At 36.3% G+C, this 22,428-nt stretch overlaps 3 protein-coding genes and 1 non-coding gene across 4 annotated transcripts; 1 reads left to right on the top strand and 3 right to left on the bottom strand.

Moving 5' to 3' along the window:
* Positions 1–756: 756 nt before the first annotated feature.
* LOC126656915 (uncharacterized) lies at positions 757–1,663 on the bottom strand. The gene is made up of 3 exons (XM_050351539.1): positions 1,389–1,663; positions 1,193–1,301; positions 757–1,080 (listed from the first exon to the last, which is right to left on the bottom strand). Exons 1-3 carry the CDS (start codon positions 1,661–1,663, stop codon positions 757–759), a joined length of 708 nt encoding a protein of 235 aa, XP_050207496.1.
* Positions 1,664–1,665: 2 nt separating this feature from the next.
* LOC126656916 (uncharacterized) lies at positions 1,666–2,778 on the bottom strand. The gene is made up of 2 exons (XM_050351540.1): positions 2,086–2,778; positions 1,666–2,025 (listed from the first exon to the last, which is right to left on the bottom strand). Exons 1-2 carry the CDS (start codon positions 2,776–2,778, stop codon positions 1,666–1,668), a joined length of 1,053 nt encoding a protein of 350 aa, XP_050207497.1.
* Positions 2,779–20,414: 17,636 nt separating this feature from the next.
* On the bottom strand, positions 20,415–20,521 carry LOC126658934 (small nucleolar RNA R71). The gene has a single exon (XR_007634499.1). It is a non-coding gene; the product is annotated as a small nucleolar RNA R71 (small nucleolar RNA).
* Positions 20,522–20,747: 226 nt separating this feature from the next.
* Positions 20,748–21,849, top strand: LOC126656917 (uncharacterized). The gene is made up of 2 exons (XM_050351541.1): positions 20,748–21,726; positions 21,824–21,849. The coding sequence occupies exons 1-2, from the start codon at positions 20,748–20,750 to the stop codon at positions 21,847–21,849; spliced, it is 1,005 nt and encodes a 334-aa protein (XP_050207498.1).
* Positions 21,850–22,428: the final 579 nt, after the last annotated feature.

Raw genomic sequence — 22,428 nt, forward strand, 5'->3', positions numbered from 1 at the left:
ATAAAGCTGCTAATACCTCTAGTCCTCAAGTTAATTCGGTTGAGATGATGAGCCCTAAAGTTTCTAGGCTAGTAGTTCTGGAAAAATCTCCAGAAGCGATGATTGTGAAGGAAAAAGAAGAGGATGTTATTGTTCAAGAATTGACAATTGTGGATCTGTCAATGACCAACCTACAGATTTTGGAAAAATTAAAATAGAACTCCAAAAGACATTCATACTCCATAAGACAGAGTTAACTAACTGAAGCCTACCAGCATAAGACATGGACTTAGAAGACCAACTAGAGATCCTAGCAGTGATTCTAGAAATGAGGTGATGGCAATGATCTTTAGCAAGCTTAGTGGAGACAAGAGGTTACCTAAGATATCTGACAGGGAACTGACCCTCATGGAAGCCAAGAATATTAAGAATGTTATTCTTTCTATCATTATTAGCATCATTAAAATAAACAGAACTCTTATTATGATTTGGAAACAGCCCAGAAGTTTCAGAGAACATAATGATAGACTCTTGAATAATCCTAATAGAATTATCATCATCCCCACTGAAGATAAACAGACCATCAGCAAAACAAAGATGGTTAAGATTGATATCTTTATAACTTTTGTGGAAGAAAAAAATTAGAAGAAGGATTGGTGTTTCTGGAAAGGATTCTAGACAAATACTCCATACAAAGGACAAAGATGAGAGGGGAGATATGATCCCCTTGCCTATGCCCTTTACCCCCAGGAAAGTAACCAACAGAATCCTCATTTATCATGATTGAGAATATAGAAGTTCTAATACAGGACATAACAAGGCTAATAAACTATAAAGAAAATTAAGACCTATGAGAGCCTCTTCAATGAAGTCCCAACTCACATAATCATAGGCTTTTTGGATATCCACTTTAATAGCACAAGAATTATTGTCTTTTCTATGATAATTCCTAATGATCTCATGGGCTAACAAGATATTATCAGAAATACTTCTACCAGGAACAAAAGCAGACTGAGTTTGACTAATAGGCTTTTTGGATATCCACTTTAATAGCACAAGAATTATTGTCTTTTCTATGATAATTCCTAATGATCTCATGGGCTAACAAGATATTATCATAAATACTTCTACCAGGGACAAAAGCAGATTGAGTTTGACTAATAAGCCTACTAATCACCCTAACCAATCTAGAAGCTAAGATTTTAGATATTACCTTATAGATGACATTACAGCAAGCTATAGGCCTGAAATCACCAATATACCAAGGGTTGTCTTTTTTAGGGATCAGAACAATATTGGTAGAGTTGATTTTCCTCATAAATCTACCATCTTGAAAAAAATCCTTGATGGCTTCACAAAGATCCTTCCCCACAATCCCCTAGCTTTTCTTGAAGAAATTGCTACTGTACCCATCAGGGCCTGGAGCTTTCTCATCATTGATTGAAAACAAGCTTCTTTTGATCTCATCATTAGAAACAGGAATAGTCATACTGTTGCTCTCTTCCTCAGTAATAATAGGGCCAGCTCTTTGAATATCATACTTAACATTTGTCCCCCTTTCATTTCTGGTACCCAGGAAACTTTTAAAATGATTAAGAATCTCAACTTTAATAGTTTCTATGTCCCCTGAGGTCTCACCATTGCATAGATTAAGATTGATAATCTTCAGTCTGGATTGTCTCATCTTCACACTTCTGTGAAAAAACTTCTTATTTGATCCCCAAGCTTAATCCAGTTCATTCTAGACTTCTGTATCACAATATTTTCCTGCCAGTCCATGAACTTCAGTAAATACTTGGAGCAAACCCTCTCTTCCTCATGGAGAGTAGAATTAAAAGGATCATCCATCATGTCTTTTTGCAAGCTGTTAACAATGTCTTTCATGGTAGTAACTTTCTGAGATATGTCATTATTCCTGACTTTATTCAGCTCCCTGAAGTCAGATTTAAGCAACTTGAGCTGTTGCACAATTCTATACATCTTGCACCTAGAGCTAGCTCTATGCCAGCCTCTATTAACAATAGAATTGGACTTAGAGTCTTCACTCTAAACATTAAAAAATTTGAAAGGATACTTTCTAATATGAGTGCTATTATCCAAATTGACCACAATAGGGCTATGATCAGACAGACCAGGACAAAGGACATTCATAAAAGCATCAGGCCACACATCAAACCACTTGTCATTGAAAAAGCACCAGTCTAACATCCTCCATATCCTCTCCACAAAAATTTGGTTATTGCACCAAGTAAGATTATTACCAGTTCTCCTCATTTCAATAAGATTACAGCATCTAATGCAATCCATAAATTCCTCAGCAGCCTGAACATCAATTGCATTCCCCCCAATTCTGTTGGAGTCATTCATAACTGCATTGAAATCACCAACAACCATCCAGCTACTATCAACATTTTCAGCAAAATTCTTAAGATTATCCAAAAGCTCTACTCTCTCAGAAGAAATATAAGAGCCATAGATTAAAGATATAGTCAAAACTCTTTGATCAAGATGAACCCTCATATGGATAGCCTGCTTGTGAGTATTGATAACCCTAACATTCAGACAGTCCTTGCTATAGACAACCCAAATTCTTCCTATATAAGAACAGACATAGTTAGTGTAGATATCCCAATTCTGCAATTTATTAGACAAACTAAGCCACACCTTATTAAAATTACTCTCATTAACTCTAGACTCCACAATCCCAACAATCTTCAACTTGAACTTGTTAATCAAAGCAACCATTTCTGACTGCTTAAGAGGGTTATTAATCCCCCTGATATTCCACATGGATATCATCTATCTATATCGATCATCCTCGAGTTAAGCCTAGCTTTCCTCCCTTCTCCCACTGACCCAAACATACTACTAGCTCCACCCTTGGACTCTTTATCTTTCATTATCACGTTACAAATATCAGGGAAATTAACTAGAGATCTGAAAGAGTTGTTTAACATAGTGTTCTCCCCTTTATCACCCTCTTTATTGGCTTTCATATTCAAAACAATAATATTATTAATTACCTCATCCATCATAGAAGGTTCAGAAGAACTTTTATCAGCTTCACTAACAGGAACAACAACATTCTTATACGCCGCATCATTTTTAGCAGCATTCTCAGGCTTACTCTTGGTTTCATTAATCTTTTCACTAACTTTCCTGTAATCTTATGTGACTCTACAGTTTGCTTTAGTATGCCCTATTCTACAAAACTTCTCACAAATGAGAGGTTTCCATTCATATATTATTCTGATTGAAAATTGCACCATTCTCATCTTGCAGTTCAACAACTTTAGGGTAAGCTCCTGTAGCATCCATCTCCACCAAAATCCTTGCAAAACCTAATTTAGTTCGGCTCAAAGTGCACTGATCACAGTATAAAGGTTTCCCATAGAAACTACCTATCTTACTAAGAATCGAAGGAGACCAGAATTCCCAAGGTAAACCTGAATGTTGGATCCAGATCGGCACCGATCTTATCTCATTCGAATCCATTGACATACGAGGAGACCATTTCTTCAACATCAACGGTCTTTGGTCGAAAGTATACGGCCCTGCTCCCAGAAATTTGTTGCAACCATCCTCTGAATTAATTTCAAATAAGAAAATAAATAGATTAATTATTGTAACATTCTTTAACCCATATTTGTTCCATCTGTTTTTAACAAACGTCTCAATCCTCTCCATTTTTAGATATAACCTTGGGGAGTCACAAAACTCAATGATTGTTCTTGGAGTTGGAGGCAGATTTTAAACATTAGACCTAAAGTTAAGACTCTTTTTGATTACAAGATGGTTAATGGGAGGAACTTTCTGTTTTGGTTTGATCCTTGGCTTGAAGGGAAGTCAATCATTGAGAGATTCCCTGATTTAACTTTTAAAGATGCAGATGTTGCCATCTCTGGAGGAACAATGCCTGGTGCTTACCTATGCCTATTGATGAAGCCACTATGACTGCTTGGGAGTTTATAAAGAATAGAGCTTCTATTGATCTGAGTAAAGAGGATGAAATTTTCTGGAAAGCTAGTAAAGATGGAAGATTCTCTATCAGACAGTGCTTTCAAGGTTCTTTCCCCTGTTAATGATTCCATTGCTTTGTGTAAGTTGATCTGGTTTGTAGGTCATGTGCCCAGATTCTCTTTCATTACCTGGATTGCTATGAAAAAGAGATTGCTCACCAAAGACAAGATTATCAAGTAGTATGTTGTCCAGAATGATGTGTGCTGTCTGTGTAATTCCTGTTCTTAATATGTTCAACATCTTTTTTTTAGTGCGTGGTTTCTGCTGATATCTGGAGGAGGATTCTCAACTGGTTGAATATTAGTAGACATGCTTATATATGGGAAAGATAGGTGAGTTGGTTTGTGCGAAGGACGTTGGGGAGATCTATTATGGCCAGGAAAAGAAAGTTGTGTTATACGACTGCAGTCTATATTATTTGGAGATCAAAGAATGAAGCTACCTTCAACCACAGATTTCTGAAGCTTGAGCATTCCTTCAATGAAATCAAGACTTTTTTCGAAGCTAAATTAGAAGTAGTTTAGTTTCTTTCTATTTTGGCTTTTTCAGTTTGTTTTTTTATAGCCAGTTAGAGTAGTTGGCTTGTGCTCCTGTTTTGTTGCTTGCTGTTGCTTTATTTGTTGTAGCTTTGAAACTCTTGTGTTGTCTCCCTAGCTGTGTTTAGCCTTTGCAATGATAATTGCACTCTTGGTTTTGACAAAAAAAATAATTAATGACTTTTGGGGTCAAAAACCTGAATCAGCTCGTTTGAGCTCTTTTTGAGCCAGTGTAAGCATAAACTATTGTGAAAATTATTTGAAACTATCCTGACTTGAAATTTTGTGAAACTACTAAATATATTTTTGATGAAACTATTATTAAAATTGTATTAAAGCCATTTGAAATTTAATTGAAATTTTATAGAACTTATACAAAACTAAAACTATCATTCAAACTCGTATAAAACTCATTTGATGTTCAATTAAGATTTTATAAAGAAACTCATTTCTAAACTTATTTGTAGCTGAAATTCTTACAGATCTCGTATGGAACATATTTGTGAAAATCATTTGAAATTGATTTGAGATTTATTAATGAAATACCAATATCAACCAAAGAAAGGTGAATTAGGCTTTGTTTAAGAAATTAAAATTTTGCTTAAAAATAATAAAAGGTTAAGTGTTTAATAAGATTGCACGAGAGGATTTTAGAGTGGTTCGGTTCAATTAAAATCTACATCTAGTATCCAATTAAAGATTGAAATGTTTTAGTACTCTAATTCGGTGTTTATAACTTAACACCTAAATTTCCAGAAAATGTTTTTGTAAAACTCAATTCAAATTTACAGTGTTTACTTTTCAAGACTAATTAAAACACAATCAATGATGAATAATAGATATTTCACCAACAAAAACTAAAAGTAATAAATACAAAATTGATATACAATAAGTGAAATTGTTTTTATATAGTTGAGCATTTTGAATGTGTTAAGGCATAATTGTTTTTATAACCCTTACATAATTTAGGTGAATATGTATTTATACTTATCACAACCCTTTTTCTTTTCTTTTAATAAGTTGAAGAAATTTTTGTTGGAAAAGTGCTGGTGGTGCCCTCGACAAGAGGAGGTCGCACCCGTGACATAGACTCTAGGCCTGAATTCTTCAACAGTCACTGACACATGGCAGATTTTCATTGGAACATTTAAATATATCCACTACAGCCTCCAACGATTACATAGGTTGCGCCCGTGAGTCTAAAAGTTTGCACCCGCGACATAGCTTTAACATTTCAAGGTTTTACTTTGTTAAGGGTTGGGTCCATGACACAAAAGGCTCTCCCCCATTGACTAGGAGTTGTGTCCATTACTAAAGAAGTTGGCCCTTGCAAAAAACTACTTCCCGATTTAGAATAAGAAATTTGGGTTTTTACTAGAATGTTCCAAATTGTTCCATGAGTAGTTTAGGATGTTTCAAAGTACATTAAAACATGATTAGACACATTTAATTGTTTGTCAGAGTTAAAATTAAAGAGATTTAAAATGACATTATTCAACATTCTCCCCGTTTTTTATTTTCACAATCAACTAAATAAAATGGCTAAGTTAGGTAGGAGTTCAAATTGATTTTGGCTCCCCCTTACTTTATACACTAACTTTGAAATATAAACTGAAGGCATAATGCAATAAAAAATTTAAACACTTAGTAAAAAGTTTAGGGGAATTAGAGATATAGATCCAATTCCTTCTCCCTCTTTGTTAAAAATAATTTCTTTAAGCATATAGATAAAATAGAGAGTAATTACTAAGTTGATAAAGTTAAAGAAGCATACGATATAAAAACACTAGATACTTCATTTAATTAATTTCAAATAGATATACAATGCATAATTAATTGAAAACAACATAACAAACATGTATTTCATAACAAGTGAAATACAAGTATTTTTGTTATTTTAGAAATGCATTTTTTTTAAAATGACATATGCATGCAATGAAATGTAAATGACTCAATCCTCAAAAACATCACTTCTATAATATTGACCGTCTTGATGAGAGGAAGCTAGAGGAGGAGAATTATGATTACAATGTGAATCCATATGTTTCCTTATATGGTTCAAATCTTGCTCCATGAGATTGATCCTTGACATCATATGAATATTTGATAATAGATGGCCGTAAGGATTCGATCTTGTGTTATTCTGGGTGCAGGTTGAGGCAAATCTTATGAGAAGCACGGATGGCTGGTACTTCCATGTTCAAACTGACTTCATGTCAATTCTTCCTAACGAAGAACCTGAGAGGTTTCATCCACCTTTCTATCTATGTCGATTTCTTATTTGTCAATACGAATACCTCTTGTTCGCCTGTGAGCAAGGAGTTGGATCTCATTTTCCATTGCCTGTTCTCCATACAACAAATGGAGTTCCCCAACGAGCTCTATTAGAGCCTTACAATAATTTACAAAGTAATAAAGGTCCAAAAGATTTTCATTCCAAGAAAATGTCAACCCTTGAAGAACCCTAAGTTGTAGTGCCAAAGCTGCCAGACCCCAAATCTATGGATCGAGACTGGCGCTAGGGAATGGGAATAGTAGTTCCGAAACCCATAACAAGTCTAAAAACTACTAAAACATTTTGCGATCAAGAAAACATAACATCATGCACAAAGCCATTTTTAAAAGGTTTCTTAAAACGATACGATCATATATAGAAAACCACTTTCTGAAAACAAAAGCTTGAAAACATGGAAACCAGGGTCTTACAACGCGCCACAACGTATCCAGCATTGCCCCATTTCAAACATACAATACGATCATACAGCCACGTTCAATCATATTGAACGGCTAACATACAAACGGTTAAAAGCGCAGCTTAAAAACTATGCATGCATATCAGAGTATGTGACACAAAAATTGTTTGATACAAAACGTCACACAAGGTATGACTTCTACGGGTTACTGCAGCGCTAAGAAGTAAAGTATTGTTTCATTACATGCTTCAAAATATGCAGACTTTTGAAACAATGATAGAAGTCCGTAGCTTCAAAAACTACTCACTTGAACTGTTTCAAATCCACGGATTAGATATACTGAGTGAGTTTATATAGTTTATAATTAAGCATTTATAAAACAAAATAAGTGCTGTAAACAGTTTACTTGTATGCATCCAAATACTGATACCGATTGAAACCCTAATCCCAAATACCTATTTCAATTTACATTCGTATCATGTTTATTTCATATGATATCTCGATCAATCCAAATGATATAGTCCCGGGATAATTCAACCGAGTTTATTAATATTATGTGACATAGTGTCATGATAGTTCAACTGAGTTAACTCATGTCATTTCTTTAAACCCAAGGTGTGAGTGCCGAGATATGTTTACCGAGTTCAACTCACTGGAGACACGTCCCGGGATAGTTCCACCGAGTTCAACCTCGTGTCTAATATGCATAATCCCACTTAATATTTCAAACTCATATGAATTTGTATAGTCACTAGTGATCACGCAGCCGTATTCCCGTCCAATAGGAAGGCATGTTCTAAAGGATCTATATTGCTTTGAAATCATATGCATGTCATACAAAAACTTGTGATTGAAACAATGCACGTTTAAATACTCAAAAGAAAACATATAAACTCACATATAATACTTATCGACAAAACACAACAAGCAATGAAACACCACTCCGATCACACTCCATCAGCTCCAGGTCCAGATGGTGGTTGCCTTAATGCATCTATGCAGGATTCAAAACACATCTTGCATATGAAATCCTTTTCTAGAGACATCTCTAGACGCAAGACACAATATAAGCGTAAACATAACCTGTCTAACTCAAACTACTCGCTACGGCCCTTTCCGATCTCATCGATAATCGATACATAGCTCGATACGAGTTATATGTTTACCTAGTAAACTAACCATCACTTACATATTGACATCCACTCAAAACCCTAATCATATTTGGCATGTTAAAAGTCCAAAACTTATGTCTTCGGAGTCTGGGGTCGATACAAGGTCAAAACGTCAAGAAAATGTCAAACGAACCTCTTTTCTGAGGCATAGCAGACTTTGCGCCTGCACACACCCCCAGTGCGCCCGCACGGTCCCTTTTAGAGGGAGTGTGCGCCCGCACACAATGGCTGTGCGTCTGCACTAGCCTTGCTTTGTAGTGCACAACCTAAGTTTTCCAACTCCGGGCCAAATCTGACCTACAAAAACCTCAAACTTCGCTACAGGAATGAGTATAACACCCAAAATAATCCAAAACAAGCTTGAAACGTCAAAACAAAACTCAAAAACGTCAAAAACAATAAAACCGCTAAAAACCCTAACTTTTCAAATCCAATTTCCAATAAATTCAACAAACCGAATATCCAAACGACAACCTTACTTTGATTAACCACTGAAATACGATCATTTCAAATTAAGAAACGTTAAAATCAAATGAGAAACGACAACCCTAGCTTGAAAACAATGAAGATGACAATGAATGAATTTTGTGAAGTTTTCTCTCTGATTCTTATTTCATAACAAATCAAATAGGTTTCCTTATATCGCTTGGTCAAATTCCACTTTGTCTCAAGTGGCTAAATTGCACTTTAACTCAAATTTTTAATTAACGTCGCGTCCAATTTTAATATAGTCTCAGAATCTTGTGAAACTTTTACGATAAATACTTTAAACTATTTTACAGACATCGGCGTAAAATTTATTAGCTCGGGACCTAATCTCTATTTTATATTAATTTTCTTAACTTTTTCTTGGTCCCGCTAATAACTGCCCAAACGACTAATAATTTGCAATGACCATTATTATTTCGCAGTCAATAAAATAAACTCATTAGGATCTTATTCCATTGTACGCTAACATATTTTTCGACCTCCTTGGGCCTAATTATTGAAAACGAGACACGTGGCACTTAAAAATATATATGGTAGTATATACTCCCCTCCTTGTAATAAATTCGTCCTCGAATATAAATCGTAGCCATGTACCTTGAATAAACAGATACATATATATCTATTGCATATCCTCCTCTGTTTCATAGGTGCATTCTTCAACATAATGGTTTCTCAAGAGTACTTTCACCATTGTGATCTCCTTGGTATGAAGTTTCCATACTTGTGTATCAATGATCCCACTGGTTTTTCTTCATATGACAGTTCTTTATTGACTTCCACCGTCTGTGGTTGTATAACACGAGAAGGATCTGGTACATATTTCCCAAGTATGGAAACACAAGATGAAATTGTGACATGTCTGGGGGTAAATCCAACTTATAAGCAACTGTCCCTAAACGTTCCATAATCTAGTATGGACCAACATACCTTGGAGATAACTTCCCCTTCTTTCCAAAGTGTATTGCACCTTTCATGGGCGATACCCTTAGAAATACAAAATCTCCGATTTAAAATTCCACATCGTTTTTTTTATCGACTGAAAGCCGTATTCAATCGTTGTCTAATCAATGGTACCTTTTCAGAGGTAATTTGAAAACTCTTTGCTCCCTTAACGTTTTTTCTACAACTTCATCCCAACAAACAGGGGATCTATACTTATGACCGTAAAAGGCTTCATAAGGAGCCATCTCGATAATGGAATGATAGCTGTTGTTGATAGAAAACTCCATTAAGGGTATATATATATCCCAACTACCTCCAAATCCAATACACACATGCGCAACATATCTTCTAGTGTTTGGATCATTCTCTCATACTGACCATCAGTCCGAGGATGGCAAGATGATCTAAAATCCAATTACTTTCATAACTCTTTTTGAAAACTCTTCCAAAATCTCGAGGTAAACACTAAACCTCTATCAGAAAAAATTGACACATGAACTCCGTAAAAACTGGCAATCTTGTCAATATGTACACGTGCCAACTTTGCTGCTGAATATGTTTTCTTGATGGGGATAAAGTGTGCTGACTTCATTAGACGATCCACAATCATTCATATAGAATCAAAACCTTTTGGCGTCCTAGGCAAACAGACTACAAAATCCATGGTCATTCTTTCCCACTTCCATTAGGGATTGGGTAAAGGATGTAGAAAACCATATGGTCGCTAATGCTCTAATTTGACTTGCTAACAAGTCGGGCACTTCGCCACAAACTCAGTAGTATCTCTCTTCATTCCAGTCCACCAATATGTCTCCTTGATATCACGATGCATCTTTGTCGATCCTAGATTAATACTGTATGATGATCTATGGGTCTCCTCCATGATCTTCTGTCTCAAATCATCCACCTCTAGCACACCCAATCTGGTGCCATGACTCAACGCTCCGTTAACTATGCTGAAATCTTGACACTTACCTTACTGGACTCCATCCATTAGATGTTTCAATTACTGGTCATCTTTTTGTAACTCCTTGATTCGATCAATCATCGTTGGTCGAATACTCAACTGAGCTAACAAACGTCCAAGGGTTAAAACTCTGAACTTGACACCTTGGCTAATTAATGTGTGTATCTCCTTACCAATGGCCTTCTCCACACTGTGGTAATATGTGCGAGGCTTCCTTCTCAAAGCATCCGCCACTATGTTGGCCTTTCCTGTAGAGTACTGAATAGTACAGTCATAATGTTTCAACAACTCCAACCATCTTATTTGTCTAAGGTTTAATTCACGTTGATCAAAGATGTACTTTAAACTCTTATGATCTGTGAATATCTCACACGTTGCTCCATATAAATAGTTTCTTCATATCTTCAAAGTGAAAATCACTGCTGGTAATTCCATCATGAGTCCGATAATTCATTTCGTGTTTCTTTAGCTATCGGGAAGCATAAGCTCTCACTCGACCATGTTGCATCAAAACGCATGCTAATCCAACTCTCAAAGTATCATATTAGACTGTGAATCCTTATATACCTTTGGGTAATGCTAACACTGTTGTTGTCGTTAAACACTCCTTAGGTTTCAAAAAACTGTATTCACACTTACCTGTCCAATCAAATCTTGCATTATTTTGAGTTAACTTCGTTAATGGTTCATAAATCTTCTAAAATTCATGCACAAAACGTCGATAGTATCCTTTCAAACCCAGGAAACTACGGATCTCTGTAACTAAATTTGGTCGTTTCCACTCCGAAACAACTTCAATCTTCTTTATATCAACCATAATACCACTTTGAGACACAACATGTCATAAAAACACCCCTTCCTTCAACCAAAATTCACTTTTGGAGAATTTAGCATAAAGCAGATGCTCTGACAATACTCAATGTACTAGTAGCAAATGATGCGTGTGTTCTTCCTTCGTACGTGAATAAATCAAAATATCGTCAAGGAAAAATTACGAACTGATCCAAAGTTGAACACTCGGTTCATCAAGTCCATGAAAGATGGTGGTGCATTTGTCAATCCAAATGACATCACCAAACACTCGTAGTGTCCATAACGAGTCCTAAAAGCAGTTTTTGAATCATCCTCGTTTCGAATCTTCAACTGATGATAACCTGACCAAAGGTCAATGTTAGAGAAATACTTTGCTCCTTGCAATTAATCGAATAAATCTTCAATTCTAGGCAGCAGTTACTTATTCTTAATTGTTACCTTGTTCAATTGTCTGTAGTCTATACAGAGTCGAAGATATCCATCTTTCTTCTTGATAAATGACACTGGTGCACCCCATGGTGACACACTCAGTCTTATGAATCCGTGATCAAGAAGCTCTTCTAATTGATCCTTTAATTCCTTTAGCTCCGCTGAAGCCATCCGATATAGGGGTATAGATATCAATTTTGTATCAGGGGCTAACTCAATACAAAATTCTCTCTCGGTCTAGTGGTAATTCCTCAGAAAAAAATTCTAGATATTACGATACCACCGGTACATCCTATACCTCTCAATGTTTTTCATATTTCCTTCACAATGGCTAAAAATCCATGACATCCATTCTTTAGAATTCTATATGTTTTAATGGACGAAATATATTCGTAAGGGATTCCAACTTTTCTCCTTGGATTGAAATAGGTTCAATTTCAAGCGTACTAAACGTTACTATCTTCTTTCGACAATCCACATTGGCATTGTGTTGGGCTAGCCAATCCATTCCTAAGATAACATCAAAGGCTAACACCTCTAGCAAAATCAAATCGGCAAACAAATCGCGCCCTTGAACACTCACATGACAAGAAGGATAAACATATAACTTCCACACTCTCGCTTATTGGGGTTGCTACTGATAAAGGATGTCGGAAGTAAGTGGGTTGCCTCCCCAGCTTAACCGCAAAACTAGGCTAACAAACAAATGCGTAGCATCTGGATCAAACAAAACTAAAGCATGCATGGAAGAGATAAAGAAATACCTTGCACAACAGCATTGGAAGCATGAGCCTCATCGGGATTCAACGCAAAAACTCTAGCTTGATTCTCACCAGCTTGCGAAGTATGACCAGTTCCACGGTCTCCACCATTCCTTCCTCCTCAATTCCCATAACCTCGACCTCTTTGGCCGGTAAACGTACTCCCAGTCTGTCCAAATCTAGATGCTTCTCGGTATGCAGGTCTTTGATGCTGAAATGGTTGTGCCACACTCACGATCAAACCTTGAGGTCCTACTTTCGGGCAATTTCTAGCAAAGTGACCCTGTTGGCCACAATTAAAACATGCTCTAGAAGCAACATGGCATGTTCCATAATACCTCTTATTACAAGTTTGACTATTGGGAGAAACTCCTACACCACCAATATTCCTCGCATGAAATCTTGATCCTGAAGTACCAGCTCGCCTACCATGCCTACCCCTCTTACGTTCTCTATTATGTTGAGGTCTTGGAAAATTTCAAGCATACGACTGTGTTGGAGCACTCTGCAGAGGATAAACATTCTCACTTCTTACTAGCATTTGACTAGAAGGGTCCCGTCCAAATTGAATCAGGGAAATCTTGATCTATCGAGCACTATCTATCAGCTAAAACAAATTCATGTTCATATATGACATTAAACATACAAATTCGGGACCCAAGCCCTTCACAAAGCTAGTATTGACTCTCACTGGGTCAACCATCAGATCTGGTGAAAACCTACTTAACCTTGTGAAATCCGTCACGTACTCATGCACCGACCTATCGCCCTTGATAAAGGTTAAAAACCCGTCTCGATACAGCTCCATCACCGAGTAGGGTAAAAAGAACTCATTAAAACGATTCACAAACTTAGCCCATGTCATCTGGCCATCGTTGGTTGGATCAAATGCTGAAACCGGTCCTTTAACGGTCCTTTCAACAACATCTCAAATAGAATGATAGACTGCCTCTCATAAGCTTGGAGGCGTCTAGTGTTACGCTTCACTTCTTCCAAAAAGTCTAATGCGTCACCAGAGTCATCGAATTCCATTGGCTTCAGACACATGTATGCCAAAACTATATCTCAATTAGCGTTCGCACCTCAACGTTGTTGCTGTAAAATTAACTGCTCTCTATGCATATTAGTCATTTCATCTTGATTAGTCTGCATTGCCATTACACCAGTCAGAAAATGCTCCTTGTTAAAGCCTTGCGTATTAGGTTGTAGTGGTATTTCTGGTTCTTGTTCTCCGGCAGCTTGGCCTCTGCCTCTACTTCTTCCACGGCCTCTACCAGCTACCTCAGCCGGCATATTCTGTCCACCCTGGACAAACGACTCATCCTGATCATCTGTAGCCACACCTTGTGCCATCGCAACCAGAGCTCGAGTCTGCCTTTTATCAGCCATCCTGACCAAAGCAAACCATGCTACAATCAGTACTCACGACAAACAAGAGCTCGACTTATACTCACATCTAAGCAAAAAACTAGTCTTATACGCAAGCGAAATTTCTACACACTAGCGGAGTATCTACTTAAGCATATCGATCTAAGCATAAGCGGAGTAATATACGCATACACATCTTAACAATTATCTCAACAAACAATCTATCAAACAAACATACACACTCAAATCCTAACAAGAAAGCTGACATTTTGAAAACAAATGAATACTTATCAATGACAATACACGAGTCCTATGTGCAGCAGTAAATCCTAAGTACTCAAACCACTCATCACATAACACGTATTAACAATGGCCTAAGAATCTAAACCATTTCCTTGATACCAACTTTGTCACGATCCAAATCTGTGGATCAAAACCGGCGCTAGAGAATGGAAATGGTAGTTTTGAAACCCGTAGCAAGCCTAAAAACTACAAAAAAACTTTTTGCAATCAAGAAAACATAACATCATGCACAAATCATTTTTAAAATATTTCTTAAAACGATACGATCATATATATAAAACTACTTTCCAAAAATCAAAGCATAAAATCATGGAAACGATGCCCTTACAATGCGCCATAACGTGTCTAGATTTACCCCGTTTCAAACATACAATATGATCATATAGACACGTTCAATCATCTTGAATGGCTAACATACAAACAGTTAAAATCACAGTTTACATACTATACATGCATATCAGAGTATATGACACAAAAACTGTTTGATACAAAACATCACACAAGATCTTACTTCTACAGATTACTTTAGCGCTAAGAAATAGAATATTGTTTGTTTACATGCTTCAAAATACACAGACATCTGAAATAAGGATAGAAGTCCGTCGCTTCAAAAACTATTCACATGAATTGTTTGAAATCCACTAGTCAAATATATTGAGTGAGTTCATATAGTTTACAATTAAGCATTTATAAAACAAAACAAGTGCAATAAATAGTTTATTCATATGCATCCAAAAACTGATTCCGATGGAAACCTTAATTTCAAATATCTATTCCGATTTCAATTCGTATCATGTCTACCTCATAAGATATCAGTCGATCGATCCAAATAATCCGGAATAATTCAACCGAGTTAACTAATATCATGTGACATAGTCCCGGGATACTTCAACCGAATTAACTCATGTCATTTCTTTAAACCCAAGGTGTGAGTCCCGAGATATTTTTACGGATTTCAACACGCTAGACACATGTTCCAGGATAATTTCACCGAGTTCAACTTCGTGTCTAATATGCAAAATCCCACTTAATATTTCATACTCATAAGAATTTGCATCGTCACTATGATCACGCAGTCCTATTCCCGCCTAATAAGAAGGCATGTTCCATCCGATCTATATTGGTTTCAAATCATATGCATGTCATACAAAACATTTGCGATTAAAACATTGCATGTTTAAATACTCAAGAGTAAACATATAATGTAATATCCCAAGTTTTCCGGTAGTTTTTTTGATGGTTTTGTTTTGGTATCGGAACAAAGATTTTGATTCGTTTGATGTTGATCTATGCTTTGATTTAAGTTTCAAAGTGTTTATTTGTGTTTTCATGTTTGGAATGCATTGGATTTTATTCGAATTTGAAATTATTGCAAATTGGTTTTTGTTCCTAGTTTTTAATGTGATTTTTTGACCTTTGAACGATCGTCTAAAATGTTTAGATGATTGTATATCTTTCAAATTTTGGAAACTTGTCTAAAATTCGGACGCTCATCTAAAACAATATGTTTAAAAAGCCGAGTCACGTTTTAGATTTCATTTTTCCTCGATTATCAGAAATTAAAACTCCATTTTTCCTCTCAACTCAGAATTCTTCTAAGCTATTATCAAACCTTGTTGAATTTAAGTTTACTTATCATTTTTGAAGACCCTTTTAAAGATTATAAAGTTTTTTGGTGCATGCATTCAAGGATTAGAAGTTTTGTTCTTGAGTTATTATCCTGAAGCTTCAATCTGTTTTAAGCTTGCAATTTTTTTCTTTGTTGGCTTCAAGATGTTAGTGTCTATATCTTGTTTGGATATCTTGAGTTACATGTGAGGTTTAGGGTTTTTTTTACTTGGATTCTTTGTTGATTTTCATAATTTGAGTTGACATGATAATGTTTAGGGTCTATTGCATGTTGTTATTATCTCCATGTTTAATTGGCATGCAAATGGTTTATTTTTAAGGTTAATTTCTGAAAATGCAAACCATGTTGGTATGTTTGAATTAAAGTATGGCTAATTTGGTGGAATTATATGTTTTATGGAGTTTTTGTTATTTTGCCATGACATGAAAGGTGAATGGTATGTTTGTTTAGATCTGGAAATCTTATTAGGGTGGGTATTTATGCATGTAAGTTTGGAGAAGATGGTGTTTTTGGCATAAATATTTGATTTTTGGGTGTAATTAAAGTTGATAGTTTGAGGACTAAATACATGTTTGGCCAGATGTGGCATGGTTAGTTACTAGAAATAAGTCTAAGGTTTGATGTGTATGTTTTTGTATGATTGGCATGCTGTTGGTGTGATTTTGGCGATTTGAAAAGTTAAGAGACCATTGACAATTTGAGAGGCTAAACTGTAAATTTGCAAAATTTGTGCCTTACGGGCTATTTCGAATATCGGTAAATGTGGTTTGACTAGTCGTAATCCAATTTGGTTTGGTTTAGATATTTTTATTTCAAATGATTTTGTAATTTAACCAAATTTGGAGGTTTTGCCCATGGGGCTATTTTGATAAAATATTTTAATTAAAATATTATATGAAATACAAATGGTTTTATGAAATTGTTTTGAATGAGTTTTGCTTTATAAGCAATTTTAACGATTTCCAACATTTCGAAGAGTGTTTGGCATTTTGGCCAAGTATCGATTTTGGAGCCTTATGATTGAACACAAGATTTTCATGGAAAAGAGTTTAAAGATTTTTTTGATTATGTTCTTGAGTCTAGACGCGCTCCGCGACGTATTTTGGTGTTTTTACAAAAAATGTGATTTTCGTGTTTTTAAGGCGAGGTATTTTTGTTGAACTCGTTCTCAAAATAAAAGGGCGTTAGTAAATTTCTGTAACAACTGGAAGTTTAATTAAATTTTTGAAACGTTGGTACCGTGTTGACGTGAATCTGGATTTTGGGCCAAGAAACGAGATTTCGGCCGAAATAAGCGTGTTGACGCCCCAATTTATGTTTTAAGATTTTGAAAGCGGGTTTTGTTTTAAATGGTTATTCTTGAAAAGATAAGTGTTAAAATTGGAGCGTGGTCGGAACTCGGAGAATCCTTTTGGTTTGATGCTTCGTTGTTCACTCGATTTGCGTGTGTTGGTTTATCGAGTGCTCGTCTTATATGTGGTTTGCATATTTGAGTTTTGTGGTTTAGAATTCTAATTTTAGGCGGGCTCTTTCCTAATGTTTAAATATTAATGTTACTTCTTATTCCTAGACCCTCTGCATCGAGGGAGTCGGCGTCGCAGACGGTGTAATCTCGAGGAGTGTTCTTATGGAGGAGATTATACCGCGATTACGCAGTTTTTATGAGTTTTATTCGTTATATTTGTTTTATTAAGTAAAGTATTTTAGTATACAAATTTTTTTTATTTATTTTCTTTCGAAACGGTTTTTGAACAATCGTATGGAATACATGGGACGTGCTTTCCTAATGGGCGGCATTAGGACTGCGTTCACACCGGTTAAGAATTACGATAATGGATAAGATGATCGATCACACGTGTATTGAGAATGATAGTTTGAGCTCGATGGATTAAATTTTCGGGCTATATGTTTAGCGATAGTACTCAGTCGATTAAATTCTCGGGCTTTGCGCTAGTGAGGGTACTCGGTTGATTAAATTATCGGACTCCACAACTTGGGATTAAGTGGAGTCGGTGATGTATGATAGGAGTATTTTACTCCTATAATTAGGGTCGATTATACTCGGTTTTTGTCACATTTAGTATTAATTTCATACATTATTTGGAATTTTTATGTTTGATAGTGTTTGTTAGTGTTTCAGTGGAAATTAGGTGATTATCGAGTATTTGGTGCTAATTAATGATGATGGATTGAGCGTTGGAGTGAAAGCGTAGCTTGCAGACGAAGGAATTAACATCGTAAAGAAAGGTTCAAACGGGATATTAAAAGTTTTGAACGAACCTTATGCAGTAAAGCCATGTTCCCGTTCGAAAAACACAATTCTCGAACGAGAACCATGAAGAAAAAAGCCAAGTCTCGAACGAGAAAGACATTCTCGAACGAGAATCAAGAGGAAATATGAAGGTTTCGTTCGAACCAAGGAAGGGGAAACGAGATTTTTTTTTCGAAAACTCCTATTCTCGAACGAGAAAGCAAAGGACAAACGAGAACCATGGGAATTTGGCTTAAGTCTCGAACGGGAATCAAGGGTACGAACGAGAAAGAGGTGAAATTTGTAAATCGATTTAGAAGATTCCAGAGCTTCCTCCACTATATAAAGACCTTGTAATAGACTAGTTTTACACATTAGATTACATTAGTTATATTTTCGTTCTCTTAAAATAGCGTTTTAGCTTATGTTTTCCAGCAGTATATAAGTAGTTTATAATTAGTTTCTGCAAAGAACGATTGTGAAGATTTCAAGTTTAATCAAGACAATTCTTCCGAAATTGACAACTCCGGTATTTATTGTTCTAATTATGTTTAATTCTTCATCTTCTTCTTTGTTTAATTTAAGCTTGAGCATGAGTAACTAAATCCTTTGTTCGGTGATTGATATGAACACTTAGATTAGTTTTCGAATTGGATTAGGATTTATTAAGGGAGTAAAATTGTGTTTTAATTACTACGACTAATGCTTGAATTAATTTTATCACTTAGTTCATGACTTTGTGTTTAATTAACTAATTGAGAGATTGTTAATTAAATAGACATAGGTAATTAAGAACTTAGAGGAAAACACTGTGAGAGCGGGTTGAAATTTAGGTAGTCGTTGAGTTTGCTTCATAATTACAATTTAGTTATTTAATTCAGTTTTAATATTGTGAGAGCAAGTTAATAATTGATTAGTTAATTAGGTTGTGATTTTATTTGAATTTTTGAGGCTTGAGAGAGCGGGATTCGGTGCATTAGAATAGCTCGATTCACAATAAAATCACTAAATAAGTTTTAATCCATTGTTTTACTAGTTTATTTGAAATTATCAATCCTTGAGCTTTTCGTCATTATTGTTTAAACCTCAATTTATTTGTTTGATTTCAGATTTTTAGTCTAATTACTTGAGTTAGTTTACTTTAAATTTCAATTAACTTACACAAATCCATTTATTTTTCTACTAGCCAATTAAAGAATACTAGAAATTAGTTGTTTAATTCATTGTTTCTTGTGGGATCGATACTTGGTCTTCCAAGTTATATTACTTGTGCGATATCGTACACTTGCGATTATTTGCCAACAAGTTTTTGGCGCTGTTGCCGGGGAGTAATTGCGATTAAATTAATTAAGAGTATCTTATTCTTAATTGATTTAGTTTTATTTTCTTTTAGTTATTTCTTTTTATACTTTGTGTTCTTGGATTTTATGTTGGTTTTCTTATTTGTGTTTGCGCTGGAGTTTTGGTTAGTGTATGCCTAATACACGACGTGCCAAAAAACCGCTAGAACTGTTTCAATCAAACTTAACGTCCTTCGAAAGAAGTATCCGAAAAACAGCTCGGAAATCCAAAACAATGGAGGACGACCGTAACCCTCCGTTGAATCATGATGGGATTATTCTACCACCACCACAACCACATGATAGCCTAGCTCTTAATAGGGCAAACGAAAGGGTTGTCCCTCATCCAGAAAGACGTACCTTGGGGGAGTTCTTGTTACCAAACATGGACAACGCCAACTATGGATGTTTTGCACCTCCTATCCTCGCTAACAAGTTTGAAATCAAGCCGGGAACGATTCAACTACTCGAAAGTCGTTGCCAATTTTATGGGTTGGAACGCGAGGATCCAAACGCTCATCTTTCAAAATTCACGGTTGTATGCAACACATTCAAAATCCATAATGTGACGGAGGATCAAATCAAGCTTCGTCTTTTCCCTTTCTCTTTGAGGGATAAGGCGAGGAATTGGATTCAATCACTTCCAAGCACCTCAATCACAACATGGAAGCAATTGGCACAAGCTTTTCTCAATAAGTATTTGTCTATGGGCAAAACGGCGAGGATGACCAAGGAAATTATAGATTTTCTCCAATTACATGGTGAATCTCTATACCAAGCTTGGGAACGCTTCAAAGAGCTTCAACGAAATTGTCCGCATCATCATCTAGGAAGGGAGCATCTTGTCTCAATTTTCTACAATGGTACCAATGAGTGTACGCGGGCAACTATTGATGCGGCATCGGGAGGATAACTTATGAAGAAAATTTATGATGAGGCCAACAACTTGCTAGAGGAACTCGCTACAAATAGTTGTTCTTGGTCAACCGAGCGGTTGAGGCAACCACCTCAAAAGGGTATAATGACCCTCGAGCAAACCCAAGAATTTGAAGCAATGAAAGCGAAGAATGCCACACTTCTAGCACAACTCGAGATGTACAAACAACAAGCTAATCAAAGGAATGCTCAACTTGCGGTAGTTCAAATGGGTTGCGAGACTTGTGATAGGCACGATCATTCGGGAATGGATTGCCCCGTTCTACATCAAAACTCAGATGAGCAAGTCAACTATGTCAATGGGAAAAGGCAAGGCAATGACCCATATTCCAACACCTACAATCCTGGGTGGAGGAATCATCCTAACTTTGCGTGGAGGGACAATTCGGGTCAAGCCAATGCCAACCCAAACATGGGAGGAGCAAAATTTCAAGGAGGAAACCGTGGTCAACCAAACCAAGGCAACTTCAACAACTACCGACCACAACACCCGCCCGGTTTTCAACAAAATCGGAATGCGGATGAAGGGAGCAAAATCGACAAGTTTATTGAGGAAGTTAGAGCCGGTTTCAAAAACCAAGCTTCCGTCAATCACCATCTCGAGACACAAATTTCTCAACTTGCCATCTCGCTTCAAAATAGAGTTCAAGGCGGTCTGCCTTTTACAACGGAATCAAATCCGAGGGAGCAAGTAAAAGCCATTGAACTCCGAAGCGGGAAAGAACTTGATGATCCACATGCAAGCAAAGAGAAAGTTATTGATCTAACAACGGATATGAATGAGGAGGAAGTAACTGAACTTTCATATGTTAAACCGCCAATTCCTCCTCCATTCGTGCCAAAGGTCCCCTTTCCGGGACGATTGAAGAAGACGCCAGACAACCAAAAATTCCATAAATTTCTGGAAATTTTCAAGAAACTCCAAATCAACATAAGCTTTGCGGATGCTTTGCGTGAGATGCCTCAATACACAAAATTTCTCAAAGAAATCATAACGAAGAAACGGAGCTGGGACGACAAAGGCACAATTTCTCTAATGGAAAATTGTAGCTCACTCATCCTTAGTGACTTGCCCAACAAGCTTAAGGACCCAGGGAGTTTTACAATTCCATGCAAAATAGGCGATTTAAATTCAATTAATTGTCTATGTGATTTAGGGGCAAGTATTTATTTAATGCTTTTGTTTCTTTTCAGGGATATTTTTGGTGATCAAACAATGAAGCAAACATCGATGATGCTTCAATTAGTGGACCACTCACTCAAAAAGTCATACAGAGTGGTAGAAGATGTTCTAGTAAAAGTAGACAAATTCATCTTTCTAGTGGATTTTGTCGTACTTGACTATGCGGCGGATAAAACATGCCCTATGATTCTTCGGCGTCCCTTAATGAACACGGGGAGGGACTTGATAGATGTGCACGCCGGACGACTCACTTTGCGTATCGATGATGACAAAGTAGAGTTTGATATGAAAAGGATCATGGGAAACACTTTTGAGGAGGAAGAATGAACGAAATTGGATATGATTGATGGAATCGTGGAAGAACTTTTCCCGGTTATACTCGGTGTTTGTCACATGTAGTATTAATTTCATACATTATTTGGTATTTTTATGTTTGATAGTGTTTGTTAGTGTTTCAGTGGAAATTAGGTGATTATCGAGTATTTGGAGCTAATTAATGATGGATTGAGCGTTGGAGTCAAAGCGTAGCTTGCGGACGAAGGAATTAACATCATAAAGAAAGGTTCAAACGGGATATTAAAAGTTTCGAACGAACCTTATGCAGTAAAGCCATGTT

Source organism: Mercurialis annua, linkage group LG7 (assembly GCF_937616625.2).
Source record: "Mercurialis annua linkage group LG7, ddMerAnnu1.2, whole genome shotgun sequence".
NCBI classification, from domain to species: domain Eukaryota; kingdom Viridiplantae; phylum Streptophyta; class Magnoliopsida; order Malpighiales; family Euphorbiaceae; genus Mercurialis; species Mercurialis annua.